Source organism: Taeniopygia guttata, chromosome 9 (assembly GCF_048771995.1).
Source record: "Taeniopygia guttata chromosome 9, bTaeGut7.mat, whole genome shotgun sequence".
Classification (NCBI taxonomy): domain Eukaryota; kingdom Metazoa; phylum Chordata; class Aves; order Passeriformes; family Estrildidae; genus Taeniopygia; species Taeniopygia guttata.
The window spans coordinates 17978619-17993411 of NC_133034.1; the positions used below are offsets into that span (position 1 = coordinate 17978619).

General features: G+C 40.9%; 1 protein-coding gene and 1 long non-coding RNA gene across 2 annotated transcripts in view; one reads left to right on the forward strand and one right to left on the reverse strand.

Moving 5' to 3' along the window:
- The window catches only part of LOC140684693 (uncharacterized), a 115992-nt gene that overhangs the window by 46120 nt on the left and 55079 nt on the right, over positions 1–14793 (reverse strand). The gene's annotated exons all lie outside the window — the stretch shown is intronic.
- AHSG (alpha 2-HS glycoprotein) lies at positions 5615–12366 on the forward strand. The gene is made up of 7 exons (XM_004176768.6): positions 5615–5892; positions 7247–7357; positions 8508–8592; positions 9433–9596; positions 9881–9994; positions 10822–10902; positions 11739–12366. Exons 1-7 carry the CDS (start codon positions 5689–5691, stop codon positions 12012–12014), a joined length of 1035 nt encoding a protein of 344 aa, XP_004176816.1. The 5' UTR covers positions 5615–5688; the 3' UTR covers positions 12015–12366.

Sequence of the window (14793 nt, forward strand, 5' to 3'; positions counted from 1 at the left end):
CCAACACAGCTTTCCCACACCCATCAAATTGCACAGGAATGATATTGAGAGAACCATGACATCCCTGCAGGGCTGAAACAAAAATATCCCACTGTTTAGAGTTGCATGGCAACATAAATAACTTTGACCTCGATAAAAGGGTGAAAAAGTATAACAAATATAGGAAGGGGGGTCTCCCATACCAGGTCAGTGTAACACGGGGTAAGTCAATCAGGGGCTTGAAAACACTCAACTCATAAAACTGCTCTTGTTGCTGATTGCAACATCAAAACACAGAGCAGAGAAAATGCGGAAATAGGGAGAAAAATTTAAATCAATCAAAAACTAAGACAAAACATCTTATATAATCTTCCCACTGGGAAGAGAAGGAGAATAGACTTTCATGTAACAAGTGCTAGTTTTGTCAGTTGATGTACTTCTGGAAGGCACTCAAGTATTTCAGTGGCATAGACAATAGAAAAGCAAAATGAACAAGAGAGAAGGGAACAGAAAGAGACTTGGTTAGCTTTGTCTAGGAGAGGTGGTCAAAATTTTAAATTTCCATTTCAGTAAAAATTTCAAAATTCTTGACAACTTTTTATCCTCTTTCAAAGGAAAAGAAAAATAAAAGCAATACATTTTTTAAAAAGAAAATCTAACCAGTGAAAAATGCCTCTGAAATAATAAATACTAAATCTGGAAGATCGAATTTCAATCCTCTCAATCTTCCTACATTTCTGATAAGTCCAGGAAACAGTCTTATCTAAGGTTTTACTGGCTGTTTTTCCTGACTCTTGGATTCGTCTAATGTTTTGAATACATCGTTCTACCCAGTGATACCAAATATTTTTTAAAAATTCTATGCCTTATTTCAGATCACAGAATTAAAGGGAAAATAGTTATTTTCATCCTACAGTTAAAAGAAAATAAAGATTAACTGATTGAGATCAGTAAATCTTACTGAAAAGGCATCTCTAGCTGAACATTCGGGACTAAAGGCTCCCAAATTAGATGCCATGTCTGCACACTTTATATCTCACAGTAAGAAATTTCTCAACTGCAAATAGCACAGCAAACTAGGGCATGTGGTCAGCCATCCTTCTCTTAAATATTCTAATATTTAATAAAAATACATTAATTTACATATAATATTCTACTATTACAATCTGGTAAAACTGTTCAGACTTCACAGTTTTTCTTCAGCCTGAAATTCCTGTTATAAGGACAATGGGGGACTCGGACTGAAGTGATTCTGAGCAAATTTACATCTGCTGAAGATTTGCCCAGGTAGTGGAAAGGGGCCAATAAGACTATGCAAATCAATTAGTCTAATTTGTCTTGAGGTTTTTCTCAGACCTCTATGGGTTTTCACACACTTTATTTTTAAATGCTGATTATACTGTCATTTAAGGGAGCAATATGCTGCCTTGACAAGACTGGTGACTTTAACTTTCTGACATTTTCCCTGCAGACATTTTTTGCCTTCGCGTGCAGGTTCTGGGTAGGTGATGGCTATATAGAAGACAGCCCTGATGTTCCAATATCTTGTGAACTCGATGATCCAAAAGTAATGTACTTAATCAAGTGTAAAGCAAAAGGTGATTAAGTTTTGCAGTACTGTACAACGCCTGACTGCTCAGAAATGCATCTTTTGATGTGGTACAGAGAATTGGACCAGTTCTGTCTGCTTTACCAAAAAATGTCGGTTTAGTAATCTGAAAAGAGAGCCTCAGAAATCCCCACAAGTGTTTAACTTTGATGTGAAGCTTTAAAAAGATGATATTTATCTGTTTGCTTGGTTAATTTGCTTGAATTTTAAGCTCAGGAAGGTGTCAATTTGACATCTAGGAAAGTGGTTCTTTGCTTTTTTCCAAACGAGTTTGAGCAGGGGCAGCAAATTTCCAATCATCACTAGCTGTTCCAAGCATCCAACCAAAAAAAAAAAAAAAAAAAGAGAGAAAGCAAAAAAAGAAAACCATCAACTCACCTTTCCATTGTGGTTTATATGAATTATTAAGAACTGAGATTCAGTGGAGCCTCAATTTTTGAGCATAGAATCAATACTGTATTTTATATAACAAGGGCAGTAAACCCAGCTCATTCTGCTTCCATCCCAGTGAAGCCTTGTCAGGTCTCTCAGGCAACCTAATTCACCAGGGCCAAAGTCTCACACCATTGATGTGAAAGGTGGATTGAGGTGGGTCGAAAACTGGCTGAAGAACTGGGCCCAGAGGTGCTGATCGTGGCACAAAGTCGAGAAAAAGGCCAGTCAGCTGCAGTGCCCCACAGGGGCAATACTGGGGTCCAGTTCTGTTTAACACCAGCAGTGATCTGGATGATGAGCAAAACTGGGGGAAGCGACTGGTAAGCCACAGGGTCATGCTGTCATTGAAGGGACCATGGCAGACTGCAGAACTGGCTGGCAGGAACCTCACAAAGTTCAGTCAGAAGTCTGAAATCCTGCCCCAGGGGAGCACATGTAGGAAAACATGCTGGAAAACACCATCTAGCTGGAAAGCAGCTTGGCAGAAAAAGGTACCATAAAGGTAACTAAAGTACTGGAGCATCTCCTGTGAGGAAAGGCTGAGAGAGCTGGGACTACCTAGCACAGAGAGGAGAAGGCTTGGAAGGGCTTGATGGATATAAATACCAGAAGAGAGGGTGCAAAGGGATGGAGCAAGTCTCTTATCAGTGGTATCCTGTGACAGGACCAGGGGCAACGAGCACAGACTGAAACAGAAGGTTCTGTCCGAACATCAGGAAACACACCTTACTGTGAGGGTGACCAAGCATGGGCACAGGTTGCCCAGAGAGGCTGTGGAGTCTCCTCTCTTGGAGATAATCAAAACCACCTGGACATGGTTCTGGGCGACTGTTTCAAGGTGGCCCTCCCTACTTGTGCAGTGAGGTTGCACAGGGAGACCCCCAGATGCCCTTTCCAAAGTCACCCATTTTGTGATACTGGAATTCTGTGAAAGGCTTGCTCACTTCAGTGGGGTTAAAATGTCACCTTCTGTGCAGGAGTCCATGGGATTCTGGTCACTTTCTCGTGCTGTAAGAACTATTTGCAGCCACTACTGAAAATACAGGACAATGTGTTACTATATCTCAGGCATGAAAAAGAGAGAACAGATCTGCCCTGAGTTCAGTGAGAAGTTATCTCTGCAATTATTGCCTCTTCAGTGAGGGTGCTGTGAAAAGAACACTTGTGATGGGCCACTGGCCTGCAGGGAACTGACACCAGCAATCCCACCTCTAGAGGGAATAATTAGGCAGATGTGTGGCAGTCTGTACCCAAGAGGTGAAAGGCTCCTTTGTCATATTACCTGTACCCAAACTACCTGATTGTATTTTTAAACTCCTTTCCCAAGCATAAAAACCAAACACAAATTTCCTCACACATATCACAAGTCACCCTGAACCTGCTAGCTGCCAACATTCCACATTGCACTGAGCATTAATAATCATGTGGGCACATTTCTCATCCTCTGTATGCCCACAAAGAAAGTTCACACAGTCACCAAGAGGAGAAGGGCTTGAGTAAGCCTATAGAGAAACTAAGGAGAAGTACAGCAGGCTTCAAAGTATTTCCTTTTTGTCCTGCTTGGTAAATGGAATACAGAATGTGACTGACAATGAAGAGGGAAGAAAGAAGATAATAAATCCTGTTTGCTATTTGAGGTTTTAAGTTGTTCTTTGAAACCGGAACCTGAAGTTGACTGAACTGGGTTATATATTACATTTAGGAATATGCAGAGCTTGACTGCAGAAATGTTATACATCCTACAGCATTTGCAATTCTAAGTAGAAAACATGTAACCTAAGAAGCTGAGGAATGACCACACAAAATTTCTAAATAATATTTTAAGTCCTTCACTGGGATAATAATATGTCACTCAGGTGAAAAACTATTTCAATCTTCACCTTGTGGAAGTTCACCTCAATGTTTCAGACCAAAAAAAGGAAAAGGGGAATGAAAAGATTTACAGGTTAGAAACTTAATTGTGCATTAACAGTAAGGAGTAAAATACTATCTTTCTAAATAAATTTGCTGTGATTCAAAAGATGCCCACAAGGAACACCTAAAGTGTGTTTTTCGGACACCAAACCTTCATTCGTTAATTGTTGCAGGCCAAAGTCGGGAAAGCAAATGATCATCCACACAACAGAACAAATACCAAGAAACCTCTGCTTCAAGTCATGGAAAAGAAACAAATCAGGCTCAGACCAACTTTTTATTGTGAGAGAGAGAAAAAGTCTTTATTTTCCCCATGAATCTCTTCAATTTTCAAATCCTAGCATCCAAAACACACCTCATGCCACACAACTGAAGCAAATAATCCAATCTTTTTAGTCTCTTCCCATTCTCCTTCTTTATCCATAATCTGTCCTACTGAATCATTTCTATTTATAGTGTTTCCTGTACTCACAGATTCTAGGAGAGAGAGGTATAACTCAAGACTACTTCTTTTACCAAAACTTTTAGCCTCTCTCACAATATTGTATAAGCTGAGGAGAAATACTTATTATCTAAAGTAAAAAAACCCCAACTTCTAACTATGCCAAAGTCCTTCTGTTCATCTCAAATCTGCAGCTACTTCCTCAGCTCTAAAAACGACAGCAGAGGTTCAGATGTGTTAAAGCCAAAAGGGACCTTGACTATTCTGCAGCCTGGTCACTGCCCAAGCCTGGATGGTAGGAACCTGCTCTGAAACCCCTGCAGGAAAACCATTTCTATTGGTTGAGCCAGCCTGCCTAGCTAGAATCTATCTAGCCAAAGTCATCTCACCTTAAATTAAAGATTGTAAATGCTGGACACATCATACATGCTTTATTTTGCTACATAGATTATTTTTTTATCCAGTTACTCTTTTGTAAATATGTACACCGTGAATGTAAATATAAGATTGAATCCAGCATTCCAAAGCATTTAAGCAGCTAATTTTCCTCTATATCCTCCTTAAAACACTTTGTGCTCTTTAGGATCTTCTGCCAAATCCTCAAATCTGTACAACATATTCCAGAAACATTCCTCCACGATGCCTGCTTTGCAAAATAAAACTCCAAGAACTATTGGACATGTTCAGATTATTCAGAGAAAGAAAGAGCTGATGCAAAGGATTTAGGAACTATGCCTCATTTCCTATTCCAAATAAATTCAGTAGAAAAAGTTGCTATTCAATTACATTTGCTGTTGAATGTGATCCTTGAAACTACTTAAAATTCCATTTTCTAAATTATCATGCTACTGATCTCACAATTTAGATTGGTGTCTGGTGAGATTTGGGCCCCAACAGAATGTGTCCTGTTTACAAGAAAGCTTAATTAGCACTAGCATCTCTACACATTTAACAGAAGGGATCACATTCCTCTTCCATGGACAGTATTTTGTTGGTAGAAGTGTCTAAAAATTGTGTTACATTTTTGCTGACACTTTCTTCTTAAGTTGCTTTAGCAGACTTCGCAATATCCTACCTGATAAAATTTACTTTGGCCAAAATTAATCAGTCAGCTTGATGTCCTAACATTTACTTTTCTCTTTTGTTGTTTGCAATGCTTCTTGGAACTGGGACAAATATCAGGCGTGTGCTCATGTAAATCTGAGGTATGTACTATATAAATGAGGCCCCAGCTCTCGCTACCTAGCTACCATCTGAGCTGTATTCTTAGATCTTTATTTCTGAAAGAGATCAGTTTTCCTCAGGTGCCATGAAGGCACTAGTAGCTTTAATACTGCTTGTTCAGCTTCCAATTCACAAAGCTGTACCAGCAGCTCCCCCTGCTCCCTTGGGCTGTGATGACCCAGAATCTGAAGCAGCAGCTGGAGTTGCTGTGAATTATATTAATGGCCAGAGTCATCATGGATACAAGTTTGCCTTAAACAGAATCGAGGATATCCGCGTGGTACCCCAGGTAAGTGAGGAGCTTGCAGGCAGAACACCGTGTTCACCTGGGGATGCTTGGAAATCACCAAGGGCTTGCAAGGGCTGTATCCTCACATGGGGAAATCAGCAGGGCTCTGTTGATTTAAATGGGGCAAGGACACCTGGTAGCAGTGGAGAATCCAGGTCACTGGAATGTATCTCTCAAAGAGCAGAACAGAGGGGGAGAGAGAAATGTTCAGACATTTTTGTACTATGCTAGAAAGGGCTCGATTTACAATTGCAGCACATTCGCTAGGGCAGATCATTCCAGGTGCCAATTCATAAACCCAGTAGCTAATCTAGAGAAAAACTGAGGATAATCTTTGAGATGCAGGTAATTACTTATTGGCTAAACACACTCCTATCAAAACTCCATGCTATTTGTGATTTTGTAGTAGGCATTAATTTTACCTAATGTCCCATTTAGCTGCCAAGGGGTCTAAATGGAAATAACAGTGGCTTTTTCCCACTAAGATCTATTGTCATCATTGTAGGCATCTAGAAAGACCATAAAAAGGCCATGAATACAATGTATGTGCCAATTCAGAACCTTTGATTCTCTTAAAACATGGAAAATAGTCCTATGAGTGAAAACATGTCCCATGAGTAAAACATGACATGAGTGATAGACATGAGTGAAACTCCATGGCTGTTTTATACTTGTTATGAAAGAGAAGATAACAAAAGATAAGTTTAGAAAAGACTACAACAGACGTAAATGAGATTAGAAGTGTGTCCAGAGTTACCCATACAAAAACACTGGTAACACTGCTTTGCTCGTAGTAATGCTTTTACACTAAAATGACTTAATTGGTTTAAATGGAATCACTCATGACTCAAACATCAGAATCAATCTTGGACTTAGGGAACCCAAGGAACTGTGTCCTCTGTTACAGATGCAAAGGAACTAGTGTAATTCAGTGTAATTCCAATGGACTATGCAAGACAGGTCAATGTTCACTGGCGTTTGTTTGGTATCTAGTTATAGAAACATGAAGTTTTTTCAGTAAAAAATGAAAGCTGTTGACTTTTTAAAACTACCCAACAAAATAAAGTTAACTTAAAAGAACTGAGTCACTACATACAAGCTTGACTTTCCCAAATTTATGAGCCTGTTCCTTATTAGCTGGAATAAACTCAGTGTGATTATCTTGACTTACTCCAGATTTGGAGTCCTGTTTTTTTATGAAGTTAAAAGTAAATACCTTTTCATTTACTCTGGTGTATACCTGGAACTACCCATGATAGTCAGCAACAGAGGAAGTGCAGCCCCAGGGAAGAAATCTGGTGATGTTTTGTGAAGAAATTACATCAATTCCAATGGTTTATTTTTCTTCTTTCAGGGGCCAAATAATGACATCATATTTCTTGAACTTGACTTACTGGAGACCACGTGCCCTATTCTCAGCCCTACACCTCTTGCAAATTGTACAGTGAGGAGCTTTGCAGAACATGTGAGTACCTGAACACTACCAGCTGGGTCCAAAGGTGCATGTTCAATATGTTGATGCCGGAGGCCAGGCTATCACCAGATTCCCAAGCAAATGTCATATCCCTGTAACAGCCTTTAACCACCCAGCCACTTGAAACCTCCTTGCTGACTTCACTGCCTTCATGTCATGAAGGACTTCACTCCTGGATTTCTTTCATGTCCTGTTATCTGAACAGGACAGATCTCTGCCAACATAACATCCCACACACAGTCCATGAATGCTGTGGGGCCTTCTTTAGGGGCTCCAGATTCAGTCCCTTTGCTCAGCCCAGATGCCACTGCCTCACTGCAAACCACAGACAGGGCAGGCTGTCAATGTGTGCAAAAACACCCTCCCCTTGGCTACATGTGGGTTGTTACCTGGTGCAGTTTCACCAAACCATCTCTTCCTAGTTACATCTGCAGATGAGCTATTCCCTTCAGATAGGGCTCTGCCTTTGAACTAATGCTCAGCTGGAATTTACTGGCCTCTGATATTTTGTTCTTATGCAAGTGTGATCCAGCTGTGAGACGCTTTCCCTGACCAAAGCAGTAGAAATGTTGTCTGAGCCTGCTGTTTCTAGAATGGGGCCCAATTCACAGAGCTCACTAAATATGAATCATGGTCTACCCCTGTATTCATCAGGGCTCAGATTCTATTTTCCATCAGGGGGGAGGTAACTCTAACTGTTCCCTCTTCCCAGTGACTCCAGCTTTGCCTTTGACATCTCCTCCCTGCTGGATCATGTTGCTCACAGAAGGCAGCACACTCTGCTGTTACCATGGCCACTGACCAGCTGAGATTAGTGAGAACGTTATCAAACAGCTCTGTGGAAGGTCTTAATTCATAAGTATTAATATTCTTTGCTCTATATGAGAGACAAACTTGTACTAAATATCCACAATCTTGCTACCCTGGTACTTTTGATACTTTTGAGATCCAGATTTGGATCCAGATTTTGTAGCTCTGATCTGCCTTTTACAAAATCACAAACATTAGGACATGCCTAGCAGTGCCTCTGCCATCAGACTGATGTTGCCAGGAATGGTCAGCCAGGATCTGTTCTTTTGATTTTAGTGGCCCTTTATCAGAAAATCCAACAATGTAACCCTTTGATTTTTGCTCTCTCTAGGCAGTTGAGGGTGACTGTGATGTTAAACTGCAGAAGGTGGATGGGACATTTTCTGTACTCGCTAGCAAATGCCACTCACATGCAGGTAAGGGCTTTGTTCTGTAGGTTTGAATCTAGAGGCTGAAGTATTTTTATAGCAGTGGTTACAGTTCAGTAGCTTTTCTGATTCTAAACTGCTGGGTATAAATATGGCATAAAAGACAACAGTTAATTGGTTTTCTAAATCCAGCCCCCTTTTCTGGTTTCATCCCTTTACAAACCCACTGTTTCTCTTTGCTCCTTTTTACTGTGACAACTAAGATACTGTAAGACTAACTGGGGAGCAAGACCCAGATTTGAATCTTTTCAATCAACAGTTTAACCGTAAGAACTTGATTCCTTGTTGGTCTGAGTTTACTTGTGCTTGTTGGTCATCAGAGTGCCATTGGTAGATGTAGCTTCTTTACTAAATCCAGCATTTTCAATACTGCCATGGGAAAGTAGAATATCTATTCTGCCTTCTCAGTGTGAGATGTCTTTGCTCTGTACAAGATGTCTTCAGTACTGCTGTCAAAACTGATGACTGAAATAACACACACAAACACAACTCCAATAAGGTAAAATATCTTCATTTTTCTACCATTCCTTGTGTGAGCTGAAGCACCTTTTCACTGGAATCATAGAGAGGTTTCCAGAAAGAAAATTTTCTAAAAATGGGTAAGAACACATAAAATGTGCTACTGAAGTCCACAGCACTTTTCGTTACAGAAAGATCTGAATGGGCAAGTTGCGTGACACACTGCCATCTATAGCCTGCACTGGAAAAATTCCTGCCACTTTAATTTAGGACAGGCTTTTAAACAGTGCTTTGTGTTACTGAATAGGCCTATAATGCCTTTCTAAACAATTTACAATTTGATCAAAACATGATCTATTCCTCCTCCAGACTCCAGTGAAGACGTTCTCAAAGTCTGCCCTGACTGTCCACTGCTGGCAAGTCTGAACAACACAGAGGTGTTAGAAACGGTGTCAGCTGCACTCAATGACTACAACAGCAAAACCACTGATTCTTACCTCAGACTCCTCGAGATCGGAAGAGCCAAAATACAGGTAATTTCTAGAGCTATGTCTAGTCTTTCATGTAAACATAATACTTCATCTACAGTAATTGTACACTGCTACCTAGTTATGTTTGCAAACAGACACAATTTGCTTGCTTTAATTTGCCCTCCTGATTTGCTTTTAATTTCCCAACTATTATGTGTCATTTTAGCCACAGGATTCCCTTTCACTCCAGTGGGAGATGAAGCCACAACATTTGCCTTTTATCTTTTCTCAGCAGCTCTGCAATTTCTGAGTGCAAAGTCAATCAAACATTTTTCCTGTTTTATCAGTATAACCCAGGGCACGTTGTTGTTACTGAGTTTGCTGTGGGTGCCACGAACTGCTCTGCAGAAGAAGCTAAAGCCAACGTGGGGGATTGTCAGCTGCTGCCCGAGGATCAGTCTGTGAGTATGGCAGCACATCAGCCCCAGCCTCCCCAGCTCTGAGCTACAAAAGCAGCCTCATGCTGGGATGTGCGTTCGCTGGAGCAGGAATAAACCCCTGTGGGGATCAAAGTGCAAGAGATGTGTACCACCATGATATGTTTTTCAATATATAATTCTTAAAGCTATATCACACCTTTCTCTTTGCTCTGAGGTATTTGGACTGAATTCTCATGGATTTGAATACATTTGAAAAAGGCTTGAGGATCAGAGACAGAATATTTTTAATGAATAGACTATATATTATTGTTTATTCTTAAAATGAGCACCTGAGAAAATCAGGCTTTTTGTATTGGACAGTACACTGTCACATAAAAAAAAAACCAGACTGTTTCTCCCTCCTACAATATCAGTGCATTCAGTTCTAATATATATGCTCTTGAGAGTTATACTGTATACTTTTTATGTTAAAATTCTTCTATTTCTGATGAGACTGAGTCCTAAGCAGTTTTAGGGGGTGGGAGCTCTTTACCTAGATTCTTATATATTCTTTCCTTCCCTCATATCCAGACATACAAAGGATCTTACTATAGAAGAACACAGGAGTTTCCCTTATTTATTGCTTATACATTTAAAAAGTTTTTTGTTTGTTTTTTTTTTTTGTTTGTTTGGTTTTTTTTTGTTTTGTTTTTTTTTTTTGAGCCCGGCAGGCTAAAAACCAAGCACTTTACTGCTCAGATAAAACACAGAACAAGCTGCCATTTCTAAATGTGCTGAAATTAAAAATTCTGATCCAGCCTCCCTCTATTTTCTAACTATTTTCTCTTAACTATGTTCTGCTTTGACAGAACTTTGGTTTCTGCACAGCAGTGATGGCAAAAGGTCCCTCACAAGACCTTCAGGTGGACTGCCAGATGTATGGACATCAGGTACCAGCTCCAGATATTCCCTTGCTTTCCTGGGTATTCTAGCCTACTGGTACTGTTACAAGGCATCATCTTGAGTTTACTTCTCTCATTGTAAACTGCATTGGCCACCTGTGATAACTTAACTTTCTATCCTAAAAGCCAAGGCAAGGTAGCTGCTGATTATCCCATGGATTTCTGTGCTGGGAATTAAGTCATGTCTGCCATCCATGCTTGACACAATTTGCCCTCTTGACCATCTGAGAGATTCACATGTCTGTCAGGGCAAAGGGAACCAAACTCTGCTCAGCTAAAGGGAAGGGGCAGATAAATGTAAAACAAAAATCAGCATTGCGAGGATGGAGGCTTTTAGTGCTTAGACATGACTGAATTCAGGGACCTTGTCCTGCACTGCTGTAGCAAGGGGAGGGAAACGTGCACCTGACCTGAGTACTCTCAGGTATTTTAGCCTACATTTGGTCTCAGGAGGACTAGGTGGTGGTTGAACACTTCCTATGGACAACAGCTCTTGGTAGCTCAACAGTAATTAGCTAAGAGGTATAGGAAAAAGAGAATGAGACAGCTGTTCTTGAATGTTTCCTCAGCTGTGCAGGTGGCTCTGAAATATCATATAGCACAGAATTTGGTCCTAATGATTCATTGGCTATAAAAAATGTGTTCCTGGGTTCTTGTGCATGGGTTCCAATGCAAATCAGACTTCTGTGATAGTCAGGAACATTTGAACCTGGGTTGCAGGCCTATAGCTATTTAGGAGCAGGGTACCTAGTAAGGTATCAATTACCTGTATGTGAAAAGCCCCGGGTCCCTGAAAACCAACATGACCTGTTTTTATTTTCCAGCCTGGAGTTACCTATGCTCATCCAGGTCAAGACACATCAGCAGGACTGGCACCCAGTGCTGTAGGTGTCACAAACCATAATCTTGGGCTTTTCCACAATAACCCCGTTGCATCTGAATCCAGCTCTTCAGAAATTTTGCGTTCCGCGCTCGCAGCAAAATCAGTAGCAAAGAGAGCAGTTGCAGAGGCTGCTCAGCATGACAAAGTGCCTCGCCCAGTTGGCTTTGTGCCTCTTCCTCCTCCCTGCCCTGGGAAGATTCGCCATTTCGATATCTAGGCTGTGTTTCAGATATGCAATGCAGCCAAACTGAGGGATCAGTGCAACAGCAACACACAGACCACAACATCAGCTATAAATGGGTGAGAACGCTTGACTCTGAGCCTGAATGAGTTTTACTCTCCAGAGAGCAGAGCCATGGTCAGAGTCTTGCAAAGGCCTGCTCCAAAATATAGATGATTACAATATATAGCCGTAGTTTACTTTACATAGAGGGATTCTCTAGTTAAAATACAGAAAATATTGTTTCAGTGAAACTGTTGTAAGAGCTGTACAACAGTTGTAGCTTTGTGACACAAGCACCACCTGAAAGGTTAGTTCACAATAAAATGTTCAAAGCTTTGCTACCTTCTATCTGTATATATTTTCATTTAGTTGTCAAGTATCTCCTTCACAGCATTATGAGTCATATTCTGGGCTTGATTTCAAAAACACTAAGCTCCTGCATTTCTCATCAGCTTCACTGGGATGTGTGGGTGCTGAGCACTGCGGAAAATCAGGTCAGTCCTCCCTTTTGATCACACACCAGTAACATTAAAGAAGTGGCAGGAAAAAAAGTACTTTTCCCTTCCACCTATAATGTTTCCCACCATGTACCTACTTTTGATATCCACCAGAAGTACCTCAAAACTTTTGGACATGGCACAAGAGCATCCATGTCTATGAAAAGAGCAGAGAGTCAGGAGGACACTCTCATTGCTGGCAGGCTGAAACATCAATCCCTGCAGCCAAACACATGTGTATTGTCTGTCTTCCAGCAGACACACAGGTGCAGTATAATCATGGGGTCCTGCACGGTCTGTGTGCATATGAGGAAATGCCAATTCAAGGGAATAAAAAATATATGACTGGCATGTATCTCATGTAACAGGACCCTGACAGGGATGGCAATTTACCATTATTGTAGCAGTCAAATCTTTGAATTTCTGGCACATGTCAGAGGCAGAATCTATTCTAAGTAGAGAATTAATAAGGGGCTGGGGCAGAAGGATCTTTACTGCCAGCCAGACTGGAATTCTGCAGGCCCTGGGGAACAGTCTCAAAGACAGTCATGAATGTTTAACCAGGAACAGCACTTGCTACAAGATAATTATCACGCAGGCAGCAAAAAATTGCAGAACACATGTCATTCCTGAACTCTTTCAAATAACCTGTCCTGTTCTCCTAGTTACAATCATCCAGTACTTAGTAAGCAACACAACTAACACTTGCTCTTGGTGATAGTGCAACAGCTCACAATAAAGAAAAGTTCTGCTCTGCTGTGTCAATGGGGAAGGGATAAGTCATTGGCACTTGCACCAGTGCTTCAGCTGGGTGTGTAAAGAAAAGGAAAATCAGCCCAGACTCTATAAACCACAGCCTAATGTTATGGCAGCACACTGAGGGCAAGCTCTGCCTGTAAAGATAGCTGCTCTCAAATTTCAAGCAAATGCAGGAAGCGTGTTGTGGGCAATTGCACCAGTCAGTGGCTCAGGGAGGTTTTTCTTCTCTGTAGAGCAGTGACTCCAGTATAACCTGCATGCAGCCATTCCACCAAAAAGTGCTAATATTAAGCTGTAGAAATCTCTTAATGCAGTAAGATAGGAGGTCTTCCTATCTCACTGCATGAGACACAGCACAGGATTTAATGAAACTGCAACTATTCTGTTTTGCATCACTGTGACACCAGATACATGAAACTTTTCAAAACTAGGAATCACCATTACTAAACTATAGAAATTGTCTTCTATATAATGAAATATAAACTAATTCATAGAAGAGAGAGTGTTTTCCAGGCTTAGAAAATCTTCTTACAGCAGAAACAATGTTTATAGAAGGGATCCCTGCCCCCGAGGGTCCCTGAAATCCAGAAATGCTGCATTTTCTTGTTGCCTTTTCAAAGCACACAAAGAAAAGATATGTAGCAGAAACATCTGCAGTCTCCATACTTCATAGATGTTCTATACCTGGTGAAACAATCCCTTGTTTTCTAAAACAGGAAGAAAAAAATTTTCTCTGTTCATTCCATTTTGGTAGCTGCACTTCATCTTCTTTCTCCTTAACACTCGTCCTCTTAAGGACACATCATGCCTCCTTACAGATCTGTTTTCCATGACTGCTTTAAAGCAACCACTTTGTCTCCCACCAGTATAGCCCCATTTTCATGCACCTGGGCCTTACTAACAGATTCACTACTTAACAATTGATTCTCTGGGAAATGAGACATATGAAATGGTGGTACATGAAATACAAATGTCTCCTCCCTTGAAATGTAGCATGAAGAGTTTTGCCAGGTCTGCATTGCTGGCTAACAATGTTTTTCAGCTTTTTCAGAAGCTGTTTCACAAAAGCTCATGTACTTCATGTGCTGCTTTGGCTGAACATGCTTGGATTTCCCAGCTGTGTCCATGTTTTGAGGTCAGCTACTTCAACAGAGAAATTTTTCCTTTCCAGGCAGAGGAAGAGTACAAAGAACAGAGTCAGGGATATAACAATCCCCTATTATAAGAAGCACCAATACAGCCAGTACTAACTGGCACCCATCTCCATAGAAATGCCATGCACTGTAAGGATAAAGAAAATGAGTTATTATCCTTTAGCCGCAGGGGAAGCATCCCCAGGCACAAGGAACAATGGGAGCGAGTCTGCATTGCTGCTGCTGCAGTTCCTGTACTATGGCTACAGCAGTGTTTCTCAGCATTCACCCCTTGTATCCCAACATTCACCCCTTGTATCCCAACATTCACCCCTTGTATCCCACCCCTCTGGGACACAGTCTGTGCATTATCCCTCACCTGAC